Source organism: Alligator sinensis, unplaced genomic scaffold (genome assembly GCF_000455745.1).
Source record: "Alligator sinensis unplaced genomic scaffold, ASM45574v1 scaffold323_2, whole genome shotgun sequence".
Lineage (NCBI taxonomy): Eukaryota > Metazoa > Chordata > Crocodylia > Alligatoridae > Alligator > Alligator sinensis.
The window spans coordinates 1300022-1325332 of NW_005842392.1; the positions used below are offsets into that span (position 1 = coordinate 1300022).

The 25311-nt window shown below is 45.6% G+C and overlaps 3 protein-coding genes across 5 annotated transcripts in view; 1 reads left to right on the forward strand and 2 right to left on the reverse strand.

The window, feature by feature from the left end:
• Positions 1-3226, reverse strand: part of LOC102381573 (ficolin-1-like) — a 41163-nt gene extending 37937 nt beyond the window's left edge. The window contains exons 1-2 of one of the 3 annotated variants that reach the window (XM_025211207.1): positions 3093-3226; positions 1316-1415 (exon numbers count right to left, since the gene is read on the reverse strand). The gene's annotated coding sequence lies outside the window, so the exon portion shown is untranslated. Of the gene's footprint in view, positions 1-1315; positions 1507-3092 lie in introns of those variants that run through there. The other 2 variants (XM_025211206.1, XR_003095496.1) reach the window with 2 other exon arrangements.
• A 750-nt stretch (positions 3227-3976) lies between these two features.
• LOC102378476 (ficolin-2-like) lies at positions 3977-12267 on the reverse strand. The gene is made up of 10 exons (XM_006029688.3): positions 12068-12267; positions 10704-10817; positions 10527-10580; positions 10049-10084; positions 9344-9379; positions 8499-8534; positions 7645-7772; positions 6234-6363; positions 4784-4918; positions 3977-4276 (listed from the first exon to the last, which is right to left on the reverse strand). Exons 1-10 carry the CDS (start codon positions 12147-12149, stop codon positions 4038-4040), a joined length of 990 nt encoding a protein of 329 aa, XP_006029750.1. The 5' UTR covers positions 12150-12267; the 3' UTR covers positions 3977-4037.
• Positions 12268-17315: 5048 nt separating this feature from the next.
• On the forward strand, positions 17316-24260 carry LOC102378236 (ficolin-2-like). The gene is made up of 10 exons (XM_006029687.1): positions 17316-17446; positions 17671-17784; positions 18099-18152; positions 18597-18632; positions 19293-19328; positions 20070-20105; positions 21217-21344; positions 22307-22436; positions 23229-23363; positions 23909-24260. The coding sequence occupies exons 1-10, from the start codon at positions 17365-17367 to the stop codon at positions 24160-24162; spliced, it is 1005 nt and encodes a 334-aa protein (XP_006029749.1). The 5' UTR covers positions 17316-17364; the 3' UTR covers positions 24163-24260.
• Positions 24261-25311: the final 1051 nt, after the last annotated feature.

A 25311-nucleotide genomic window follows, 5' to 3' on the forward strand; every position in this document is an offset into this window, starting at 1 on the left:
TGGGAAATGACAACGTTCACCTGCTGACCTCACTTGGTAAAGAAATCACTGATGCTATTTTTCTGAAACACTTCTCCATCCCACCCACCCCCTCTCCTCTAACAGGGCTTTGAAACTTCTAGTAGCTCTAACATTTATTTTTGCCTGTGGCTCTCAAAGCACTTTATAAGAACAATAAGCTAAGACACAAACACAGGTCTTGGATTGCTACAGCTCATACAGCAAGTCAGGGGAAGAGTCGAGAGCAAAGCCCAGATCAAACTCCCAGTCCAGTGTCCAGTCCTCTGGACCTGCCAGTCCACAGCACTAGTGGTGAAGCGAGTGCTGCAACCTTAGTTGCAGTTCACTGTAGCACAGCTCTGGGAAAGCTGATGGTAACAACATGGTGTGGCTGGCTCCAGCTGAGGCTAGTTCAACTTAAAGGCTGATAACGGTGGCTGAACAGCATTACCCAACATGTGAATCTCACCAAAACCATCCCATTCCCATCATTGGCAATTCTGTGCAAGCTGATTTGTCTCTGCAACGCTTCACATAAGCATAGAGAATACCTAAGCGCCATTGTAAAGCATATTGCGATCTGCAGATGTCATTTGCAGCCCACAGAACCATGTCATCTGGTCCTCAGTACTATGTGCCAAATGTTGTCTATGATGGCTTATGGCCCTGTGTGCTAGATACAGTGTATGGAGCCCATCTGGTGTGGGCTGGATATGACACAGAGTCAGTCCTGTGTGCATGCTGCATGCAGTGCCCACATCAGACTGGCCCTGCATACAGGATCTGGGGCTGGTCTGGATTGGGCCCACAGACAGGCTCCCTGTGCTGGATCCAGTGTGTGGGCCTGACACGTGCTTCATACAGCACGCACGGCTGGAACCAAAGGAGTTTGACACCAGATTCCTATGGAGTTAAACTGGCCTAATTTTCATTCTTTGCCTATTTGTAGGAATAAAGGATTCCTCTGTTGCTCACCCAGGTGTTTAAGGATTCATTCAGAATAAATTCACTCCCTTGAAGTAAAACCCATTCAGGTTGGATTCAACAGTTTTGATGCCAACAGCCTCCCCAATGGACTGGCGCTTACTTTCTTTTTCAGAATCATTCTCTTGGTCTTTTGTCGACAAAGGCCTGCCATTGTAATGTCAGTGAATCCCCAAGTGAACTGAAGGACGTCACTGTTCACAGCATGTGGCAAGGCAGTCAAGCTCTACATTAGCCAAATGTCATTTGGAAATGTTGGGTGTACATCCCCCTTGCAGGATGGACTCCGAACCAACCCCTCTGACTGTACAAAAAGGAGTCTGAAACTCACCATAACCACTTCCATCTCAGCTCCCGATGTGTCACATTCACGGTCACCTTCCTAGAACCTCTCTGCTGGGAGCCAGGTATTGCAAAGTGTGCTTGCAGATCTGCCCTTGCAATGAGACCCAGAATTGCTGTTTGATATGCAGCTCTGTCACAAGTTCCTGTGTGACCTAATTAAGTCACTAGAAAGTAGGACTGTGAAAGTTTAAATGATTAATCATTTAACTGATAAGGTCAGTGGTAAACAGTTATCTTACTGGTTATCCTTTAGCTGGGGAAGAGAGAGGAGGGAAGCTACACAGTGCCCCAGCAGGAATCAGAAGGCAGCAGGGTAGGGAGAAGGGAGAGGGAGAGGGAGAGGGAGAGAGGGTGGATGAGGGTGGGAGGTAGACTAGTACCCATAGCCTAAAGAAGAAAACAGCCAGGAGCCTAATGGCTCATGAATTAAGTAATTAGCTGCTTGTTCACAGGTGTGAACACAACCCTCCCAGCCAGGCTTCACATGGGCTGTTATCGGGCTGGGCCCTCCTCTTCTGCTCCCACCCCATGTCAAAGAGCTCCGGGGGCCAAAGTGTCTCCAGAAAGCAGCTTTATCCAACCTGCTGTGTTCTCGGTTAATCATTTAATGGATATAATTAAAGGAGGTTAAACAAATATTTTTTTTAATGATATTCACATTCCTACTAGAAAATGAATAAGAACTGAGTGCCTATGGCACCTAGTGCTGTCACAATATAAACTACAACTAATGCAAGATAACAAAAAGGGGCACCTCAGACAACGCAGCTCTGGTTATAAGCAAATTCAGTGAGAAAGTGTCCAAAAGCCCTTGGGTAAGGAAGGGATGAAATAGTAGTTGATTTTGAACCAGAGAATTACACACACAACTTTTAGTAATGAAGAAGTCTTGAAAATGGACTTTTGCCAAGCTCTGACAGCAGAGCAATCTGAAGGGCTGACTAGTTGTGTGGCCAGCCATTTCAAGAAAGGCCTTTAGATTATCCATTTTTCAGAGTTTGATATGTCCTGGTGTATTTTAGGCCTTTGCATTTGCCAAAGTAACTCAATAAAGAGGTATATACAAGACAGCTCATACCTCTTGAGTATTCTATAATCTGGAGTCTGGTTAGCTGGGTTCTCTGTGCTCCATAGGTGGGAAAAGGCCTGTAGTTCAGACAAGCAGATAATTTGCAGTTTTATTCATCCCTCCCGGCTTTCACTCTAAGCCTTGACTGAAGCCAGTATAGCTAGTGAGTTGCTCCAATAAATGCTATAAAAAGTGTTTGTTTGTGAATGCCATCCTGGTTCTCAATTATCTGCATCCATCAAGTTGTGTCCTAGAGCAATAACTCTCTACTGGTGGGTTGCAGCCCCACACTCTAAGTCAGGGGTGGGCAAAATACAGCTCGCAGGCTGGATCTGACCTGTGGAGAGACTTTGTCCTGCCCATGGTGGGTCCCTTAGTCCCACCTGGCCCAGGCTCTAGCTGTCCCATGGTGTGTCCTGCTGACCCCGGGCATGCAGTGGGGCTGGGACAGCTCTGCAGCTGGACTGCCTTTCTAGGCAGCCTAGGTAGTGGTGGTGGCTCCTGGCTGCTGCTGCTGCTGGCCCCAGCCCTACGGGTTGGCCCCAGCCCTGCGGGTGGGGACCTGCACGCACAGCCCCGACTCTGGCCCACCCCGCACCTGCTCCAGACTTGGCCCAACAGAGCAGACCAGCTCTGGACCAGCTGGAACCTGGGCACACAGCCACAATCTGCCCTGCACCTGCTCTGGACTCACCTGCCCGCACCGAGCATCGACAGCAGTGGCAGCCAGGCAGAAGCTGCTGCTCGGCATGGGAGAAAAGCAGCCCCATCCACCTCACCGCTGCCGGGCCCTTCTTGCTGCAGCCCCCCGGAGCCTGCGCCCTGTTGGCACTGGCCACCTTGAATTACTGCCACAATTCCCCTTGAGGCTGTTAACTTCAGTGTTCAAGCTGGTAACTGTTTCTTGCATGCCAAATGATCTTTCCAGCTTTTGATTCCTGAATGACTACCTGTGCTTCTTGCTTCCAGACCTTTGATTTCTCCTCCTGTTTTTTTAAGGAGACATGAGGTTTTCTACAGCCTTTGCTCTGTTTCAGCCATCTGGTGTATGTCTTGGAGGGACATACTTCAGAGTATTGCCAACTGAGCTTTTAAACTTTTAATTTCTTTGTGGGTTTTTTTCCTGATTATGTTTCCATTTTCCTCCCTTGTTTCTAAGGCCTCTTAGAAAGTGGAAAGCCCTGATGTAGCTCTCCACATGAATTCTGCATAGGACAAAGCATCACATAACTAGGATACCAGAAAACTACTTTCAAAGACATTCCTGTATCAAGCCCAGTTATCGGAAAGCAAACCAGAATAGTTCCCTATGACCAACGCAGTGCTTTATTTAGTGCTAAAAATGATCAGCATGGAACTGTAGAGTGCTGGGACTATCCTAGCATTCCAAAACCCTTTGTCCAGAACCCTCTGCTCTTCCCCACTTTGCTCTGCCATCAGCTATGAAGCAGCTCTACTAGCAAGTCATGTGGGACAATATGCAGATGCACTTCAGCTGCCTATAGAAAAATATTGATTTTCAGGAGAGGAACAAAGAAAATTGATATCATGCTCTACAGAGAAAAACAGTTTATTCACGTAAGTATCTGCACTCACACAAGCGCAGAGCATGACCCCTGGACCCTGGCTTCCCAGTGAGTTAAACTGGCCTAATTTTCATTTCAGCAATTTTGTAGGAAATAGCCAACCCCATCCCTGTCTTCCAGTTGATTCCATCTCCAACAGAAGACTTGTTGGTTCCCCGGTATATCCCATTCAGGTTGGATTCGATGCAACTCTTGTACCACCAGGCTCCCTTGTGGGTTTTTGTACATTTATTATCAGCGGGTTTATCTTTAGTGGAGAACGGCATGCCATTGTGGTAAGACAGTGAGTCCCCTGCGTGAGTTGAATAATGTCATTGTTAACAGCATATAGCAAGGCAGTGTAGTTCTACAAAGGCCAACTTGGCCATCTCTGTCATTTGGGGATGTTGGTGTTCATCTCTCCCTTTCAGGAAGTATTCAGAATCCCTCTAATTTTGAAATAGGAGTCAGAAACTCATCATGACCATTTCCTCTCAGCTCCTGATGTGTCACATGCTGGACTACATTCCCAGAAGCACTCTGTTAGGATGTAGGAATTGCAAAGAGCTCTTGTGGTTCAGCTTTGGCACTGAGACTCAACCATTTTAAGAAGGGCATTTATGTTGTCACTCATTGAGAACTGAAGGGACAGGTAAAGCTCAAACTTTGTCTGTGGAAGTTCTTGACCCCAAATACTTTTAGAATTGCTGTGGATATGGAGAAATTTCTGTTCCTTCTGCTTTAGGAATATACAATTCTCCCTGGCTTTGCAGAAGTTTCTTGTCCTATAAAAGGTTGAGCACCGATGTTGAGCACCTACCTGCATTTCCTTCTAAGAATTTTCCAAGAACCAGCTTGTAATTCTGAGATGCATCTAAAATCTTAAATGATTCATATTTGGCAAATGTAAACTTGTTATCAAAACCTTGCAAGTCAATACGAAGTTGATTGGTACCTAATGAAAACAAAATTGGAAAGAGAGAAAAAGATGATGTTCCATCATCATTTTGCATCTTCAGAACTTTTTCTCGTCTACCAGAATTAAAACATTTGGTCCAGTATTAGAACATTGCATTTCATGTCTGTCAACCTCACCAAACTGAGAAATATCCTCCCTTTTAATTATGACACACACGTTTCCTCCTTTACACTAGAGTTTGTATTCACCTCGCCTGAACTGACAAGCTACACTAGGTCCTGACTCCAGCTACACTTCAGCAAAACTACAAAAAATGGCAGGAAAATAAAGCCTTTGCAACCTCCCATAAATCCCAACTGAATTCCAGATGCAGCAGGAAAGAAAGCCCTCAGAGGACCCCCCCTCGGCACGTTCTGGTTTATTACAGGCAATCATGTTTGCCAACATAACACAATGAACCGGTACATATATAGGACAGCTCATATCTTTTCAGAATTCTGGAATCAAGTTAGTTGGACTCTCCATGCTTCATAAGGGGAACAATGCATGTAATTTTGGCAAGCAGATCATTTGCAATTTGGCTCATCACTCCAGCATTTCAGTCTAGGCTTTGACAGAAGCCAACACAGCTACAGTGTGAACTGCTCCAATAAATGTTTATGAAAGGTGTATTTCTGAGTGTACTCTTCAGCTGCATCCATTGTGTTATGGCCTACAACAACAGTTCTGTGCTACTTGACTGCAAGCCCCCCCCAGTAAATTAGGAATTGCTGAGGGTGGGACACAAGTGTGTCAACGGTGGGGCCAGCAAGGTCCAAAATGGGGAAACAGGAGATCTGCAATTAATGCAGTGCTATTTGTCGGTTATCATTCCTGCAGCTAGGCAGAGATAATTGGTCCAGGCACAGGGCTGTGCAAGCATGACTGCAAGAAGTCACCAATCACCAAGAACCTTCCAGATCTTGTGGAGGCAAAACATGGGAGGATCCTGGTGTGTGGGAAGACTCAAGGCGGCTCCTGGACCTGTGGGGGAACTGAGAGATTGGCAGGGCCATTGTCAGCCTAAGTGGGTACACATAGGCAACTGTGAGGTCAGAAAGGTGGAGAACAACTGGCCTATATTGCATAATGAATGAGGTCTTCTATGGGTGAAATAGTCCGTGGAAGCAGTGACCATCTGCCTCCTGCTAAAAAAACACACAATAAATCAAATTTTGAATTGATCTATATCCAGTGTCTTATCTTCCTTATCTTAGAGCCTGTTTAAAATCCCATTCTGAACTGTCTCCGCACAAGTGTGCAGGGAAAATTTTCTGGGAAAACCTGAATGCCACTTTGCAGACCCAGTTACCTTTTGATGTCAGTAGGTGAATATTGTCATTCCCCAACCAGAATTCAGTCATTTTATTGCCAAAACCTCTCTTGTATTTATTCCAGTCATGAAAAAAATTTATTGAGCCATCCTTCCGTCTCTGGAAGACCTTCAGGGGAATGAAGGGGAATCGCTTTAGTTGCAATACTGAGAAAACATATTAGAATTTCAAATAATCCAAAATCAGTCACTGTTAAACTTGTCCGGTTCTTCTTTGCCTCGCAGAGTTAGAATACAAGTTCAGACCGTCCGTTATTTTTACATTTGGTTGAAGATCACAAAGATGAAAAAGTCTAAAAGGGATAATTATGCTAATATAATCTGACCTCCAGTACTTGCAGATGAGAGAACCTCACCCTTGTACTGCACAGAAGCTACCAGTAGATGTGTATTGCAGTAAACAAGCTCAGGTGTGTGCTTTCCCAAGCTGGAAGGCTAATTAACATCTTGTATGAAAGGAAAGAGTATGAGTCAGCAGCTGTAAAGAAAAAATAATAAGGAGAGGTCTAAAAGCCCTCTTCCAGCTGTGCAAGTGAGCTTTTCTGAATATGCACTATCCCACCTCCCATTCCCACCACAGCACAGCTGGTGTCTTATCACCAAAGCGGAATCTCCACACTATGTTTGCAGCTCGAAATGAGATACGGCAATAAAGTACAATTATATTTAGAATTGGTCAGAACATATTCTGAACTGGATAGAATTAAAAACAAACAGTTTGTAGAAATCAAAATGCTCCATAAAGCCACGTGAACTTTACTGACATTTCCTTCTGAAGTAGAAAAAAGAAGAAAAATCTAGCAAGGCTTTTTGTTTCAATTTGTATTTTGTATTTCGTTACAACCTACTGAAAAGAAAAATCAACAGTGAATTAAAACACTGATAAAAACAATCCTTGAGCAACACTGAAAAGTTCTGTGATTTTGGATTCTGATTCACAAGAGTGAAGCCCTCTAAATTGTTTGCAAAACACAATTTCCATCTATTTCAGAGCTCTATCAGCTCACTTTTCCCTTCCCGTCCCATCTAAACAAAGGGCTTAAAAATTACTATAAATATTGATGATTTCTCTTACAAGGGCCTGTACGACCTCACCTGCCTGGACAAGTAACTAACTCATTTCTCCCTCAACTTATGGAATCAGCAGAATCTTCTCTTGGACGTTCTGCTTCTAGTATCTTGCCTCACCATGGCACAAATAACCTGATTCCATGTACACCACTCACAGGCACTAGAACAAATACAAGCAACAGCACTGTGTCCTTTCTAGGAAGATCTCTGTCCAAGCAAAACCTTGGAAGAAACCCAAATCCAGTGAAACCTATTGGCAGTTTCCCCCCATACTTTCATGGGATGAAGATGGAGTATTTCAGGCATGGTTTTTACTTACAATCCAGCCACCCTGGTCTGTCTGCATGTCACAAAACACTTCCATGGCTATACAGGCGTTTCGATAGATGGTGTACCAACCACTTAGGATTTCCCCTCTCATTAGCAGTTCCTTGCAGTCCCTTGCTCCTGGAGAGGAGAGGAACCCCATGTTATAAATACGTTCTGCAGAAATGACTAATGATCCAAAGAAAGGTGATCCAAAAAAGTCTTTAGGGAACTAGGTGTTTCAAAAAGCTCTTTCCTGAGATTCAAAACCAGAGGACCGGACATCTTTTAAACCGATCCCTTTGGGTCTCAAACTCAGTTGGATGCATTAATCAAACTGCACAGTGGCCGTGTCTATATGAGACACTGATTGTGCAGTAGCTCATTATTACTGGGCAGTAGCTCATTACTACTGTGCAGCAGTGTTGCATGGCACGAAGTATGATGTGATGCTACTGCGCAGTAGTAATCAGCTACTGCACAGTCAGCATCATCTTAAAACCATTCAGTGATACTACTTTACTAAATGACTATGCAGTAACATGTGTGCAGTCAGTGTCTCATGTAGACATAGGCAGTGTGTATGGAAGTGAGTTCTTCAGACTGAAAGTGGCTAATTGAATTCATAGGGAAAACTTGAGGTGTACTAGGATCAGAAAGGTTTCTGGTGAAACAGACCTTTGGGTACTTCCATACTGCCAATATAGGAGTAAAAGTCCATTGCACAAGTGCTTGCAGTGCTCAGTGTGGATCACTGGTGCCTGCCAATGCATCTCTACACTGTGAATTAATTTTCACATCCCCTAAATGGGAAGAAGTAACAACTCCTGAAACCACTTCTGACCTCTTACAATTATAAGCACTCACCTTTGACACACAATATCTCTTCCACATCCTTCTTACCTGTACAGGAAAATAAATGCAATTGAGAATAATTCAAATCAGGAAAGGGTACTGTTTTTCCCCTCAGCTCTTGTTCAGGTCATGAGGCACCTACATATCATGAATTACATGCCTCGCGGATTTTGCCTATGACTACGTAGAGGGGAGTCATGCTCGAGATGGACCAGTGCTCTGAGTTCTACTTTGCTTTAGACCAGTACGGACCAACCTTTTTGGCAGCTGTGCCTCAAATTACCTCTGCACTCAGCCCTGAGTGCTACTCTGGTCCCCCTTCCCTGCCAGGTCTGCTGCCCTTGTTTCTGCTCCCTGCCCAATCTGCTGTGCGGCACACACAGAGCCTAGGGCCTGGACAGCAAGGGGGCCTGAAAATGGTAATTTTTATTATTATTATTATTATCATTATATCTGGTGAAGGGGAGGCCAATACTGAAAGTTTGCCTGGGGCTACCAGGAGTCTAGGTACAGTGCTAGACGTTATGCAGAACGCATCTCTACCAATCCTGGCAGCCACTGGGAAAGGCAGCTGTGCTGCTGCCTAGTGGCAGACTTAGGTTGCTGATTTGTGCCTTCCCTGGTCCTGGTCATGTGGATGATCACCAAGACAAAAGCCATAGTGACGATGGATGGCCCCAGAAGCTTCTGCAGACTACTGGGGGAGATGAGATCTAGATCAAAACCCTGATCCCAGTGTGACAAATCCTACCTATCTCCAATTATTGCCATCATGTTTTTCCCCAGCCCCAGGACACTGACATCTATAGAGGCACCCAGGTTTTAAAATGAAACAAAAATTGTGCAGATATTCTTACTAATATTTGGAATTGGTCCAGGGTTTCCGGTGTCTCCTGAAGAAACAACACAAAAGCCAAGCATTCAAAGACCTGAAATCTTACCCGGCTCTGAGTGCCCCCTTTCAGCACTTCATGTGAGCCCCATCTTCGCATAAAACCCCTCTTTACCCACTCTACTCTATGACAGTATTAGGGTGAATATCTTCACACAGAAGAGAGAGACCAGATTCTCCTTCATGTCAAATCTCCCCAGCTGCATGAAAGTTGCACGAGTGCAAGCAAAGGCCCTGCTGGCCCAGTGTGTGAGGATATATTTTTTTTAATTTAGAAGCTAATGTTAGATACTACAAGGGAGTCAGGCACCGAGCTGCCACTGAATGAAGGACCAAATGACTTCTGGATACTGAAAAAATCCCACCTCATCCCGAATATCAAAATATAAATTGTATTTGTGTGTCAGCCAGGCAAAGATGATTTACTGGGACCGCTGGAATGTCACATACCATGGGGCAGGTTTGCAAGAGAGCTTCACTCCCAGGTTGTGCACTGGCTTGGTGCTAGATTTCATGAGAAACTGGGTACAAAAACCATGCCGAGCTCTTTCAAACAAGTCTTTCTGTGCCCCGTGGAACTCCCTCATGACCCAACCTCCATCACCCAGAAAAGCACTGCAACAGCAGGGATGTTATTCTTTCATAAAAATAATTATTAAAGGTTTCTTACCTCTTGGACCCATTTCACCAGGGTCACCCTTCTCTCCTGATGGAAGAAATGGACAGTAGGAGCAGAGATGTAGCAATCAAAAGCAATTCAGGCAGAGACAGAGAACTGGCAAGCAGACATTCTGGACAACGTTCCAGCAATCATGAGTCCCAAGTAACAGAGTACTTGCTGATGGGAACTTCTAATTCATGATTGGAGGTCCTGTGCCAATTGCACACATCTCACTGTGCACCCACAGCCTGAGAATCCTTTGGTGTCCATTACACACTCACAGCGACTAGCTACGAAGTATCAGTAAGTCAGAAACCAAGCAGAAGTCTGGATGAAAGGAGGTTTTGAGTTCACTTTAAGGACCTTGACAGACCAAAATTCTGAACAATATTGTAGAAACACATGTTCCAAAAAGTAAGAGACAAAACAGACAAACAAACAGAAACCTTGCAGTGTAACACATTTATTAGTCTCTGTTTAATTTTACCTGTCTTCCCTTTTGGTCCCATCATGCCAGGAGGCCCAGGGGGTCCTCTTTCTCCTATAAATACAGGGGCAAATGTGAATATGCTGCCCACTCTGAAGAAGTGAGAACAGTTCCCAGTTTCAAATCTACCTTTTCTGACTCCCAAAGCAGATCCCTGTTTGCTCTTTGGCAACATACCTTTGTGTCCTAAAAGTCCACGTTCTCCTCTGGGACCAATGACACCAGGAGCTCCAGGGAAACCTCGCAGAACAGTGACCTTCTCATCACCAGTGAGACCTGTTATTTTTACTTCTGGAGACATAAAGCAACATTTATCAGAGCCACAGGATCTGGCACATTCTGCAAATTGGGATTTGTAGAGGGAAGTCAGATCTGCATGCAAGATCAAACAGAGCTCTTTTCTTGGCTAGAAAGACAAATATAATCCAATGGCATGGGTGTCCCACACTGGGCAGCAGGTTGCAGATACAAACAGAAGAACAGTGGTTCCTGACCCAAGACACTGCTTTGGGCCGTGGGAGAAAGCAGAATCGAAGCAGGAAGCCTCTCTCCTGCTCTTGCTCTCTGGTTGTCAGTTTGTACTCTAAACCTCACTGGTTCCAAGTCTCCTGCCATCACACCCTAAATGTTTCCTGCTTGGTGAACTGAACTTTGCAGAGGTTCAGGAGTTGATATTTCACTGAGCTCTGAATCTATAACAGGAATTTAAAATCTCTCTAACACATGCATAATTCAAGACATCTTCTTCAGCCATACAGGACTTAATTATTTTAACAGAACCGTGAACCTTTTTTTTAACCATAGCTGCTAATCAGAATTTGGAGTTTTTACTTGTTCGATTCTTTTAAGGGAAAACTTTGATGCTGAAAACAGCTATTTCTTTGGTGCAATCCTGTTCTTTTAGAAGGGAAGTACAAGCTCCTGCTTCCGTGTACATGGGACAATTCTTGACAACAGGTGGTGTTTTCTTTGCTCAGCGTTCCCAGTCTTTTTCAACCAACATTTGGTCTAAGGACATCATCTTTTAGGCTTTTTCTGACAGCGAGCGTCTCAACAGGTGTTCCACTGTCTCCTTTTGCAAGTTCCACTCCCCACACTTTTTGGCACTGCTTCCCTTCTTTCACAAAGCCCACCCCAGTCCTATCCATCCTCACTTCTGAGCCTATCTGTAGGGAGCCCTGTGAATTTCCAGACACCACTATTACCTGTTCCACTGAACGGACAGTAAGATGGAGGCTGATGGCCATGGCAGCACGACCTGTGCGAGGCCTGTTGGCCATGATCTAAGAGAGGTTCTGTAGCACTGCAGGGAAGACTTCTTTCTCTATACCTTCGGCATTCAGAGGAGGTCCTAGGCTTGCCCTTTCCACTACGAACTCCTCTCTCTTGTTAGGAGCTCTTGTTGGAAACTGCTCCAAATGAATCTCTTCCAGGCTCCTGGATCTGTGTACTCCCTGTACAGCACCCAGTGCACGAGGGTAGAGTTTGGCCCTTAAATGGCCCTTAGTTGCTGCAAGGTAACAGATTGTTTTCTCGCTCACCTGCGCAGCTCTCTTCGTCCATGCAGTATGCTATTGCTAAGCAGAGTAAAGCAAGGAGGGTTTGCTGTGCAGCCCTTTCCATGGCTAGTGCTGGTCTCTGCACTGGCTGTTGTGCTCGTCTTCTCCACACACTCTCCTCTAGGTTGTGGTTTCAGAGCTGAGACCTTTTTCCAGGCAATAGGCATTACAATATTAAGCTCCACCTCTGAACTATCCTTCCCTCAGCCTGCCTCCATACTCCATGTTTTGTCCTCACTGAGATCGCTGATCCTTTTTGGCACTCCACTGCTTAGGCAACTCTCTCTCTAAAGCCCTGCATTTCACTCCTGTCCCATAACATAGAAAAAAGGAGGAGGACTTTGGAGCAGCCCTGGAAGTTTAGCATTTAAGACCTCCAGGCTCTTATGAGGGAACTCCTGTGCCTGCTCCTAGGAAAAATGCATTAGACTAAATCCATGCATCTGTATTCCGTATCTATTTTTTTAGCAATCTTTGCCACATTGAATCAATCATTAGGAAAACTTGATGCAATGGCATAGTTACAAGACCACGCATAAGGGGCAGAACTGTATTGAGATCAACTGCTATTGACTTTTCTGGATTCATAGGGAAAACCAGAATTTCCATCCAACAACAGGCAGGAAGTCCAGCTTGCACGAGTCCAGAGCTCTGAGGATGGTCCAGACATGAAAAGTGCCTTGTGGCCAGGGACCTTAGGGGTTCTCTGATCCTGGATGCAGAGCTGGGAAATGGGAAACCACCATTTAAACCAGACCTTGACACCTGGGCTTTGTGTGCCCCCACAACTTGGGGATGCAGCTACCTCAAGAGTTGAGAGCCTGTAAGAGAGCGATTCCTAACCTTGGGGTCACAACCACGTTTGGGTTTGCAACAATAAAAAGAGGGGTCACGGAAAGGATACTCAACAGTGTCAACCAATTATGATGAAAATCATGGAAAAAAGTGGGAAATAGCGGGTTCCCCTTGCAAGCAGGCAGAGTTCAAAGAGGCTGCTTGGGGCTGGTGGGAGTGGGAGGAGGGCAATCAGACAGGGGGTGCCACGTGCATGTGTGTGTGCACACATGCACGTGGTAATCAGGCAGCATGGAGAGCAGCTCTGGCAGCTCCATCCAGGTAAGTTTGTGGAGGGGAGGGCAGATTGAGACCCCCACAGTGGGGCAGGGAGAGAGGAAGAGAGGAAATGGGGCAGGGTTGTGGGGCTGCCCAGCTGGGCTGCTGCATGGGGCCCAGGGCTGGGGTGGGAATGATGGGTCTAGCTGGGGGAGCAGGATGGTGCCATGGGCGGCTTGTCTGGGGGGCAGCGGGGGAGCTGGCTCCCTGACTGTGTACACTCTCCTGGGGATGGAGGCATAGGGAAGTCCACGCCCCACCCCCTCCCCCCAATTTGTGCAAGGGGGGAGGGTAGATGAAGATTACCCACTGTGGGCTTGGGGCTCCCCACCTTGCTGCCTTCCCCCCAGGGCCTCCACAGCTCAGCTGGTGGGACCCAGCACAGGAGGGCAGAGCAGGGCAGACAGGCTCAGTGCCACTGCTGAGAGCCCCATGCCAGCCATGCTACCATGGCAAGACACCTCCTGCCTGCCCAGCAGTAGCAGGGGACATAACTCCATGCCACCACTGCTGCCACCCATGGAGGGAGGGGGCATTAATCTTGTCTGCATCATTTTGCGGTTGCAAAACATTTCCAACATTTAAAATGAGATCATGATGCAGAAAAGGTTGAGAAGCACTGCTGTAGGAACTAGTTGGCTCACATGACAAGAAACCCTGGCATCCTGCCCTCACCAGTCTGCTTGATCTGGCCATCCTGGAAATGTAGGTCCAGGAAGCCTTGCAAGATCCTGAGCAAGACTGACATTGCTCACGTGCATTTCAACACTGGATATCTACACGTACTAGTGACTGGCTTGTTTAAAGCCATGGTCTGCCTTCCCACCAAATGGAGGAGAATGCCTTCAGGAGGCAGCTCTTGGAAGCTAGGGAACAAACAGCATAATGACAATCCACTACACAGAGGTACATAGGATACTCATAACAAGAAAAAAGACCTGACCCACATGTTCACAGTAACTCTCTGTATTAAGAGCCAAGAAACATTTGACTTTGATCCCTGCTTGAGAATAGCACAGGCTGCCCCTTGAAATAACTGTGATGGAAGGTGTGCTTAAAATAAATAACCGACATGCAGTTCAAACGCATCCACATGAACACATCCTACTTCTGTTTCAACTCTGCTCCTACACTTTTCCACAGGGTCAGCTGTGTTAGCCTCGAGACATCACTAACTGTCCCTGAGAAACAGACTATTTACATGAGTTCATGAACACATCAACGTTACCAGCAGGAGTTTCCAAAGCAGCTCTGTGACAAAGGACCCAAGTCCAGGCTTCAAGCAGTTTAGGGCCAGAGTATTTAAAGGTATTTGAGTGTCTAAAAGTGAAGACAGGGGTCTGGTGGGATTTGAAAATGTATTGGGAGCCCAACAGCCATTGTGATCAATGGGCCAAAGCAATATCAAAATCTGGTCAGGATCCTTTCTGCATTTGACCTCTCTCTGGCAGTGTCCATTCCCAGACCTGCCTCAAAGCTGCAAAGGCCTGGCAAGCTATCTGTCCCACCTGGGGAGCTGATACAAAACCAGGCAAGGTTCCTGGAGAACGTGCTGGTGGCATGATGGAAGTTAAGATAGCTTTCAGAGAAACCTTTCACTTTCAACAAATTGGACATTTCCTGATGGAACAGGATTTTATCTATCTGCCCCAATTCTGGACCAAGCTTGAGCAGGTGGCAGAGTGCAGACTACAGCAGTTAATGTGAGGGAGGATTGTGTGGCATGCCTGAAAGAAGACTGCTCTTGTAGCAGACACAGACAGCACCATACACACTGATCCTTTGGGAAAATGCTTCAGTCTTGAGAGAACAAGGGTGAGAACCGAAAGAGGCAGGAGGAACAAGATGCTGCCCGCCAGGGATTTTCAGCTATGTCCATATCTTTCCTGTATGTCCCCCTACGGTGTGGTTGGCCTTGTCAAGGTTGAGGACTGGCTTAGACCAATGGCTTCCTCCTGACTCAGTCACCCTGCACTATGATCAGTTGTTAGATGAGCATAAAAGCACAGTTTGGATTTATTAACACCCTGCCTTGCAAATGTTAGGCTAGGTGTATTGAGCTTAGCTTGGTTACAGGTTAAACTTCAGACACTGATGTCTGCTTTATTATCAGTCATATCCCAGTGAAAGGTTTATCTAAAGCTGTTGACTGCCTTCCTGCCACGTGTGGGAGGTAACTCTTTGAACTCAGGCAGCAAACGGTATCTGCTGCTAATCTAGTATACAGAAATACATGTAATGTCCATAAAAAAGAACACAGCCTTCTCCCTTGTTCATAGAGACGGTCTGTGCCAACAATAAAGGAAAACCTGCTTTGATGCCTGGTTAATTTAGTTTGCAAGGGAGAAAGCTGAAGCAGGGGGCGGAGGAGGTGGGGGCAACAGAGATATGATAGAAGTCTATAATATTATGAAGGGTGTGGAAAAATTAACTGCTATTCACCAAGTCCCAATATCCTAGAACTAGAAGCACAAACTGGAATTGGTAGGAGACAGGTTTAAGACTAACAAGAGAAAACTTTTTTAGGCAATGCAGAGTTAACCTGTAGAATTCATTGCTGCAGGAGGTGCTGGGGCAGCTAGATTAAAAAAGGGACTAGAGAAATTCATGGGTGGGAGATCCTATAAATAACTATTGAACAAAATGGTTGGAGACGTTTCTTCTAGCATCTCTAAATCAATAACAGTGAATGTTGGGGACGGAAATGAACAAAGGATAGATCACTCTATCTATATCCAATTCAATGCTTTCCCTTTAAAGCATCTGCTCCTGCCACTCTGGGTGACAGGATACTGGGCTAGACCTCTGGTCTGACCTCATATGGCATTTCGTATGTCGAGAATCTCCTAGACTGCCCATAAATATAATCTTAATAAAAAGTTACAGTATGAAAAAAATGTGTTCAGACCCCTCCTCCTCTCCCTCCTTCCCCCCAATACACCCACATTAAAGTAAGATTTCTCTTCAGCTTTAATTCTGCTTCCATGTCCTTCCCCAGACTCTACCTAGGGTGCAATGTTTAAGCTACCTTGTTGCATAAAATTATGAACCCAGCAGTGGCATATGGAAAAGTTTCAAAAGCACTTAGAGCTATGTCATCTAAGGTCCTGGAGTGAGCCCAGCAGTGCCATCAACATATTAGCTCTACCCAGTGGCACCTGCTTCTTGTATCCCCAAGCATACAAGAGGGGCAGAGTAGGCAGCTCCGTTGTGCACTAGAGTAGCCTTGAGCATGTAGCTTGGATTCACCATGTCAGGAAAGCCCGAGCACAGTGCTGTGGGGGACACTCAGAAGCACCCAGGTTCACACCTAAAGCCATCCACTCTGCGTAGCTTGAATGCTTGGGCAAATGTATAGTAAGCATGGATTTATCTGTGGGCAGCACTTCTGAGCCTGTATAGACATGGCCTAAGTGAATTTGGAGCCAAGTCCCATATTCAAGTAGAATCCATGATTTAAGGCCAAATTTTCAAAGACATTTCAATGCCTGCTGGGCATTTAAAAAATGTGTAGGCACTCCTTGAACTAGCCCATCAAGGTACTGGAGTCTCAGAGGGGAATATTATGTCTCTTCAGCTGAAACACATCTGAAACACACCCTTCTCCTTGTCGAGACTGAGGACTTGAATAGGCTAGAATAAAAATGTGTCTGTGCATCACTGAAAAAACACAGATGACCATTTCTGCTGTTTCTAAATGAAAACGGATACAACTGCAGTGGCCACTGACCCAACATCTGCTTTATGAAATGTGTATTTCTGTGTATTTTGTTCCCCAGCTGTGGGCACCTGACCTCACAATTTTGGAATGAAGCGCCTCACAAATCTCCATCTTGGCATCTTTTGAGTCCCCTGTTCTTCAAAGAGGAACCAGAACAAGGGTGCCCCTGGACACAGGAGGATCTATCTTTTTGAGAATGTTTCAAGGTTTTTGAAAGGTTCTCCAGGCCTCGGTGGAGATATTCTCTGCAGAATGCTGTTAGTTGGGGAAAAAACATAGAATCCAGAGGCAGGCTGAGGGGAAGGAGAGTTCAGAGGTGGAGCCTAATATTGTAATTTCTATTGCCTGGGAAAAGCTCTCAGCTCTGAAATCCCAGAGCAGAGCAGAGCAGAGCAGGGTGGTGAGAAGACGAGTGCAGCTGCCATTGCAGGGATAAGCAAGGGCCATGGGGAAAAGCACACAGCAAACACTCCTTGCTTTACTCTGCTTCACAGTAGCAAATTGTCTGAATGAGGAGACCTGCCCAGGTAAGAGAGAAACCAGGCCATCCCCTTGAACAATATGTTTAATGCTAGTTACACCTGTTTGTATCTGTACCCTCTGCCCTTTCTAGACACCTGTTATATTTGCCTTCCTGTCCAAGGAAACAGCTCTGCCTGACCTTGCGTATAGATCCTGCTTCTCTCCAAAAAAACCCATCATTTGCAGAATAGACACTGTCATCCTTACAGATACCTTTTTGTGCCTCCAGACTTTGAATTCGTTGGTTATGGCGGTAATGAGATTCTCACTGTTGTCCGAGGATGTCCTGGACTTCCAGGTGGCCCGGGTCCCCAAGGAATGCCTGGAGATAGAGGAATGAGCGGTATGTTTGCCAGTGCTAGAAGACTATCTGCTTTGCATAGATACAACTTAAGCATCAGATCTTAAGAAATAGCCATAGTGTTTTTTATTAAAATCTAGCTGTAGGACCACAGGTTTGGGTATAATTTGAAAGGTCTATATATCCAGGAAGTTATGGCCCAGGACCCTAATTTCCCTTGATGCCACTGACTGCAAGGGGGATGGGGATCTGGTCTGAAAGGCCTGTAAGGGTAGATCTGGAATCTCAGACCTCTTCTCATTTCTTCTGTGAATGAATATCTGTGAAATATTTCCATTTGTTTTCTGTATTTATAGGAGAAATGGGACCTCCCGGCAACCCTGGGATGATGGGGCCAGAAGGGAATAGAGGTAAAATAAAATAGAAATTAAGTAAAGTTGGTAAGAAGCAAGTGTTATTTTACAATGCGGGGGTCTCAGTTTTCTGGAATAATTTTCAGAATTTTGGCATGTCATATCTCTATCTCAATTTGAGCGATATAAGAGCCTCCATCTATTTTGGCTACTTGTTCTTTTTTTAGTCTGTTTTTGATTAAGGAGCATTTGCTCTGACTGTATGTAGCCTGCAAGAGTAGGCAGTGGTGTCGTGGATACTGGCAGTAATCTATAGCATCACAAGCAGGAGACAGCCAATCTATATTCATATTTGTAACCAAATACAAGCCATTGTTCATAAATATATTCACAGATCTATTTTGTCAGTCACTCATTCACCTACCACCCTAGCGGACCCCCAGTTCTAAGCTCCCATTAAGATTGCTGCATCTCTGCTCATTCTGTCCATTTTTATGTCAGGAGAGAAGGGGGACACTGGTGAGCATGGTCCAAAAGGTAAGAGACCTCCTTTAATTACTTTTATGGAAGAATGACATCTCTTTTTCTATAGTATTGTTCTTGGAAATAGCAGGGTGTTCACTTGTAACAAAGAAAAAGCTTTTGGAAACAGCTCTGCACTGTCTGCACTGTAGTGCCCCTTGAAGATCTATTCGTTTAGTGACTACACGAGAGCTGAGCTGCCTAGGAAATCTGGCTTATAAGAGATGATACATTATACATCCCAGAAAATCCTTCGCTTTGGCTGACCCACATAGTTATGGAGCAAGAATTGCCATTAGGCAGAGAGTTTCATAAGGTCCTAAGCCAAAGAAGTCCAACATTCAGTGAGTTGGACACTTACCACCACTGGAATTATTTGAAGTTCCAAGCATTCTGATCCAAATGAAGAAAAAAACCATAGAGTAGCCCAACATTCCCTCCTCTTTGTGCCAATGCAATGCCATTACAGGCAGAAGGATTGCACTGGATTAAAGGAGAACACCGCTTCTCCCTTCAGTGTCAAGATGTTCAGACTGAAAGACCAAGGACCTGTCCCACTGGATTATGTAGGAGAGTCAGTTTTACACCAGTCTTCATGTTTAGTGATGGGGGGAGCACTCAGGTGAGAGTGAGCTCTCCAGACTGCAGTGATTTGTTCATGTGTTCATTCTTTAGGAGCCACAGGACAGATTGGTGATCCTGGACTTTTAAGTAAGAATATCTTCACTCTCCTTTATGTCATAGGGAATCATAGGGCTTTATATTAAAAGCGCTTCTTCTTGAAGTCCGTCAGAAACCTTCTGACTGCCATATCTTGGCATGGAGTTCTGATTTCATAACATCCCCAGAGCTGACAAGGTGGTGTAAGAACAGGGAGACAACTTGACTACAATAATTCAAGATAGGCACAACAATCATGCTTGAATCTGAATTTGGATCCAGACCTGATCTCTTCAGAGTCTGCAGAGGCTTATATCCATTGGTCTAAAAACATCCATCATTGCTAGGAATTTTGTCTGGCAGGTCATTGACTTGAATCAGAGTCAGGGTGGGGAGAGATCAAGCCATCAATGTAAGAGTGTGGCCCAGCTATCTTGCCAAGTGGCTGGGAGGATTGATCAAAGGCACATTATTCAGAACACCTCTTTAAGTGGAAGTGTAGGGTGCCATGTGTATTGCCTTGCAGAGAAATCCTCATTCCTAACTGGAACTCCCTTCTCAGTTCTCCTTAGAATTAATACATCTGTGAGAGTCGCTTTTTTTAGTGGGAGTCTGGTGCATGCACCAAGGTAGCTCACTTCTTTAAGTGAACTATGGTTTAATATGAATAAGTATTTTGATCAAGGCAATTAGACAGAACTATTAGACTGCAGGAATGAATAGAAGTGTAAGACACTACAGCACAGTGCATTGTTTCTAATTCATTTTCCTTGCATGTCTTTCTTTGCACAGACAAGAATGGCCTGGACCAAATGTCATGTAGGAATGGTGAGTGTTTGCTGTAATAGTAGTCCTGTTGGTCTCATTCATGAAACAAAACCATCACACAGCAAGCTAGAGAGACACCAGAAAGTGTACGAATGACCCTCCCATTCAAAGGACTGCATCATATAGAACCCAGTTACAGAAAATGATTGCTAGTGATAATGGCACAAGATCCAACTTGCTTTACTCATTGCAATAGTCCACCCAAAGCCATCAGCCATCAACAGGGGCCAGAGTTCTCCTCTGACACTGCAGTTACCAACAGGAAGTGGGATCCCCTCTATAAATGGTCTCAGACACACCTTCAGTGTGGTACCAAAGAATTCACTTTTGCCAAAATCAGTCCTGCTGAGAAGTCTGTGGCTGAAGCTAGACTTTCTCACTGTCTTAACATGTATTTATGCCTTGTGTCACCATGCAAATATAGGCTTTCAATTAATTTAGAAGTGTAAAAATCATAATGAGATGCTTCTGACTCAGTCTGTTCAGATTTGGCAGTCTAGAGCAGTGGCTCTCAACCCTCTTAGCCTCAAAGCATCCCTGCATATAATTTCTCTGAATTTAATGGCATCCTGGGGTGACAGCTGAGATTTACTGAGCTTGAATCTAAATTCAGAAGAGCCATGGAGCCTTGAGGCGAAGAACATCAAGAGCCACTGATCTAGCTGGTGCCAGGGGATGGCAGCAGGAGCAGGACCTCACCCTGCTGCACCCCGCTCTTTACACCACCTCCCCCCACTCCCTGGCCTCAGTCCATTCCCAAGGAGGTAAGGTGGTCCCTGGAGCTGTGGCTACCCCCCTGTGGTGGTACATGCTGGTGACTAGACCCATCTACCTCTCCTCCCCTTCCCCCCCAGCACTGCGCCCACAGTCAGAGGAGGGCATCAGCAGCAGTTCCTAGAGGAGCAGCTGGGGATGCTGCTGGTCTGTGGGATGCTGCAGGGAGCAAAGGCTGCCAGATGGAAGCACAGCTCTTGCGCCTGATCTTTGCACAATTAGAGCCTAGGAAAGTGCTTTACTCCACATACACTGGCTGAGTTTCATGATCCCCAGGTGCTGTGTCACCCCAGTTGGGAAACATTGGTCTAGAGATTTTGTTTCCTCTTCTGCACAGGTGCGAAGAACTGCAAACAGCTGCGAGCCAGAGGAAATGTTCTGAGTGGCTGGTACACCATCTATCCCATAGACTGTACACGCATGACTGTGCTATGTGACATGGAGAATGATGGCGGAGGATGGACTGTGAGTGAGAGCAAAGTGAAATGAAGCTTACACATATATTCAGAGAGGTGCTTGTCTCACAGTGAATCCTGAATCCAAAATGACCCTGAATTCCAGACAACTCCTCAGTAATTAGATTCTTTATAACAAATGTTTACATTTTTCCATGTCATTTTCCATGTATGGAATCTAATTATTGGAAGATTTTCTTAAATTCCTCTCTACCGCTGCTGTGGCAGGGAAAGCAGTGGCAGAGGAGTAGGCAATGTGTGATGCCTGGGGTTGTGCTCCATGCCCCAGGCTGGAGTTGGGACAGAGTCTGCTGGTGCCAAAACAAGGATACACTGTGGGGAGGGGGGAAGAGGCATCAGGGGGCTCAAAGCTGCAGGGGTGGGGGAGAGAAGAGAGACTACGGCCAGAGCTGGAGCCACAGCAGCTGCCTGCCCTAGCCCCCTACCCCTCCCCACTCCCCCTGCCCCACTGCTTCCTCAAACTCAACTCCAAGATAAGCCTCACCCAACCCACCCCCATTAAGTTAAATGGGAGAAAAATTAGGAAAAGCTGTACAAAAACTATTAGCTACTAAGGGTCTTGTAATTGTGCATAGATTTTTGTCTCTCAAATTTAGTTTAGATGCCCCTCATCCCAAGGTATTTATAGCATTTTCTTTCAACTAAGCACTCTCTCGCTGAGGCAGAAGGTTACCTTGTTTAATTTTCACTCATGACTACAGTCAAAATCCTATTGGGGTTAACACAGTTTTTGGTTTGATCATTACTTGACCAGAGTAAGACTCTCAAGATGTAGTCAACTGAAGAGGATTTCAGTTTAATTCTCTTTCCTATAAAAGAAATGATGGAAGGAAGGTTGAAATGATGGCATGCTAGCCCTAAATCAACCACTGAAGGACCTTATTCTGGAAGCAACAAGTTAGTCACAGAAGTGAAATGCACATGACCAGCTTCCCTCTTGTTGCACTGCAGGTTTTCCAGAGAAGGACAGATGGTTCCACGGATTTTTTTCAGGGCTGGGCTGGATACAAGAGAGGCTTTGGCAGCAAGCTGACAGAGTTTTGGCTGGGAAATGACAACATTCACCTGCTGACCTCACTTGGTAAAGAAATCACTGATGCTATTTTTTCTAAACACTTCTCCATCCCACCTACCCCCTCCTCTCTAACAGGATTTAGAAACTTTTAGTAGCTCTAACAGTTATTTTTGCCTGTGGCTCTCAAAGCACTTTATAAGAAAAATAAGCACAGAGGTCTTGGATTGCTGCAGCTTATACAGCAAATCAGGGGAAGAGTTGAGAGCAAAGCCCAGATCAAACTCCCAGTCCAGTGTCCAGTCCTCTGGACCTGCCAATCCACCGCACTAGTGGTGAAGCGAGTGCTGCAACCCTAGTTGCAGTTCACTGTAGCACAGCTCTGGGAAAGCTGGTGGTAACAACATGGTGTGGCTGGCTCCAGCTGAGGTTAGTTCAACTTAAAGACTGAACAGCAGATACCCAACATATGTGTTTCACCAAAACGGTCCCATTCCCACCATTGGCTAACCCCAATGTGTGCTATGACAGCTTTCATACATACATCCTCTCTGGGTAGTGCGATATTTAGTGGGCATCACAGTACCAGCCAATCGCCATCACATGGCTGCATAAGACCATGAAATCAGCCATCTCAGTGGGTTCTGATACAGGAGATCAATGGAAACATTTTTCAGGTCCTTTCTGACCAGAAGAAATCAGCAGGTAGCAACACACACAGCTTCTCCATAGGACCCGCACACAGGTGGCAGACTTCCATCCTAGGTCCAGGTGCTTCAACATCACCATAAATAAACCCAGCCCCCCGCAAAGTGTCACCAGAACAGGGATAACATTTCCTGTTGTTCCTGTGTTCAATAGGAAGGAATGAGCTGCGTATTGACCTTGGAGACTTTGAGAACAAGAAGTATTTTGCCAAGTATGACTCGTTCCACATTTTGGGAGAATCTGACAAGTACAAGCTGATTCTAGGGGACATGGTTGCAGGCAATGCAGGTAGGTACTGCACACATTCAGTAACATTCAGAGCAGAAGAGCAGTATGTCCATCCAACTGAAATGCAGGGCATCCCACAGCAGAAATAACATAAATTTTACTCCACACAAGGCTGGCTCAGTGGCAGAGCCACAGCAGCAGCAGCAACAAACCCATAAAAATTAAGGGAATGGAGTTAGGGGGGCCGGGGGGGGGGGGGGTTAAGGTAAATCACCCAAAATTAATCTGTGAACTCTCTCTCGAGGGCTTGGACTTCAATTTGTAAACCTATGAGTCTTAAAGTAAGGGGAGCAAGATAAAGCAGCTGGTTGTTTTCCCCATCATATTCCAAATCAAAAACAGCTCTGAGCTCAGCCATGAATACATGGATCTGTCCCCTCTCTCAAGACAGCCCAGAGTATCATGTCAACCAGTCTCCTTTACTGCAAGGGTAGTGTGGGCCTAGCAATGTGGGAAATGATTAAATTCTTATAATTGACTGACCCAGCATTACAGGGAAAGAAGTGACCAACCTGACTATAAATCCTTTTATGTATTTATTACAGGTGATTCTTTAAGTTACCATAACAACAGTAAGTTTTCAACCCACAATCAGAACAATGATCCAGTTTCATACAAGAACTGTGCTGAGACTTTTCAGGGGGGCTGGTGGTTCAATAATTGCCATTTCTCCCACCTGAATGGGAGGTATTTGCAAGGTTACCAGATTGAAAGTGGCGATGGCGTGGTCTGGAACCAGGGCATCGGGAATGAATATTCCTACAAGTTCTCTGAAATGAAATTTAGGTCTATGTCCTAGCATGAGGCTGTGGCTGTATGCCTCAACCATCAATGTGACATTTTGCAGTGACCCCCCAGCTGCTCTGAAGACTTCTACTGAAATAAAGGTACCTACTGCTGGGAAAATCTTGTTGGAATGGGCTTCTTTGTCTGTAGCAGGCGAAAGAGCTCCATTATCTCTCGTCACTACAAAATAGCAACTCAGACTTTGAAAACATTGCAGAACAGTGTTTATGAGTACTCCAGGCCATCAGCTGTTGGCGGTGTCAGTATCTGAGTAATAAGGGGCTGTATAGGAGGCACTGGGCTTTGAGGATGGGTATAAGAAAGACAACCTGGTCTTACCCTGATATTTACAGGCAGAGCAAGATCACCTCAGAGTTCAAGTAAAATACCCTCCTGTACCCTAAAAATCTGGAGCCACTGCTGGTCATCCCAGCTTTCCTCATCTATTCATTTCTAGTACTCTACACATCTTGAATCCTGTAAGCGCTGCTGCGATCCAAGCACCTCACAACACCCATCGGAGGTCAGACAGTGCAAAACAGGCAACTAGGTAGACTCTGTCAGAGGATGTGTGGTAGGCAGGGCCAGGCTGCACTGCACTGCATTGTAGCCTACCACAGGACTAATTACAATGCCTCAGTCATGGACTGTATCCACCATAACCTGGTGCTGTGGGAAATTAGCTTTCCAGCCAAAGCACACCAGCATTTCAGACCTTCCCAAGAATACAAAGCCCAATCCAAAGCCTAACAGAACTCCTAGCAAGGGTCTTCCACCCCACGTCATAGTTGGCCCATCTCTGTCACCTAATCCAAACACATCTGGGCTTCCTACCCTTTCTCTTTAGGTAGGCTCCTGAAGAGAAAGAGTGGCAATCTCTTCCTAGCAACTGCAACGCAAACACACCAAAATGAACTCAACTGATAGTCTTGCTGCCTAGTCTCAGAGAAGCTCTGGCAGGAAGCACTGCTCTGACTCATGTCCCAGTCTCCAGACAGTCTTCTCTCACTTGGAAGAAGATCTGGAAATCTTCTCTTCTTCCTAGACAGTCTACAACTGAGCTGGGCCTTCCTAAGCTCTGCCCACCAAACCTGACACCTGTTGCAGGTGTAGCACGGCAAGGTCAGGTGCACACAGATTCTCATTACCTGCTTCTGGACTC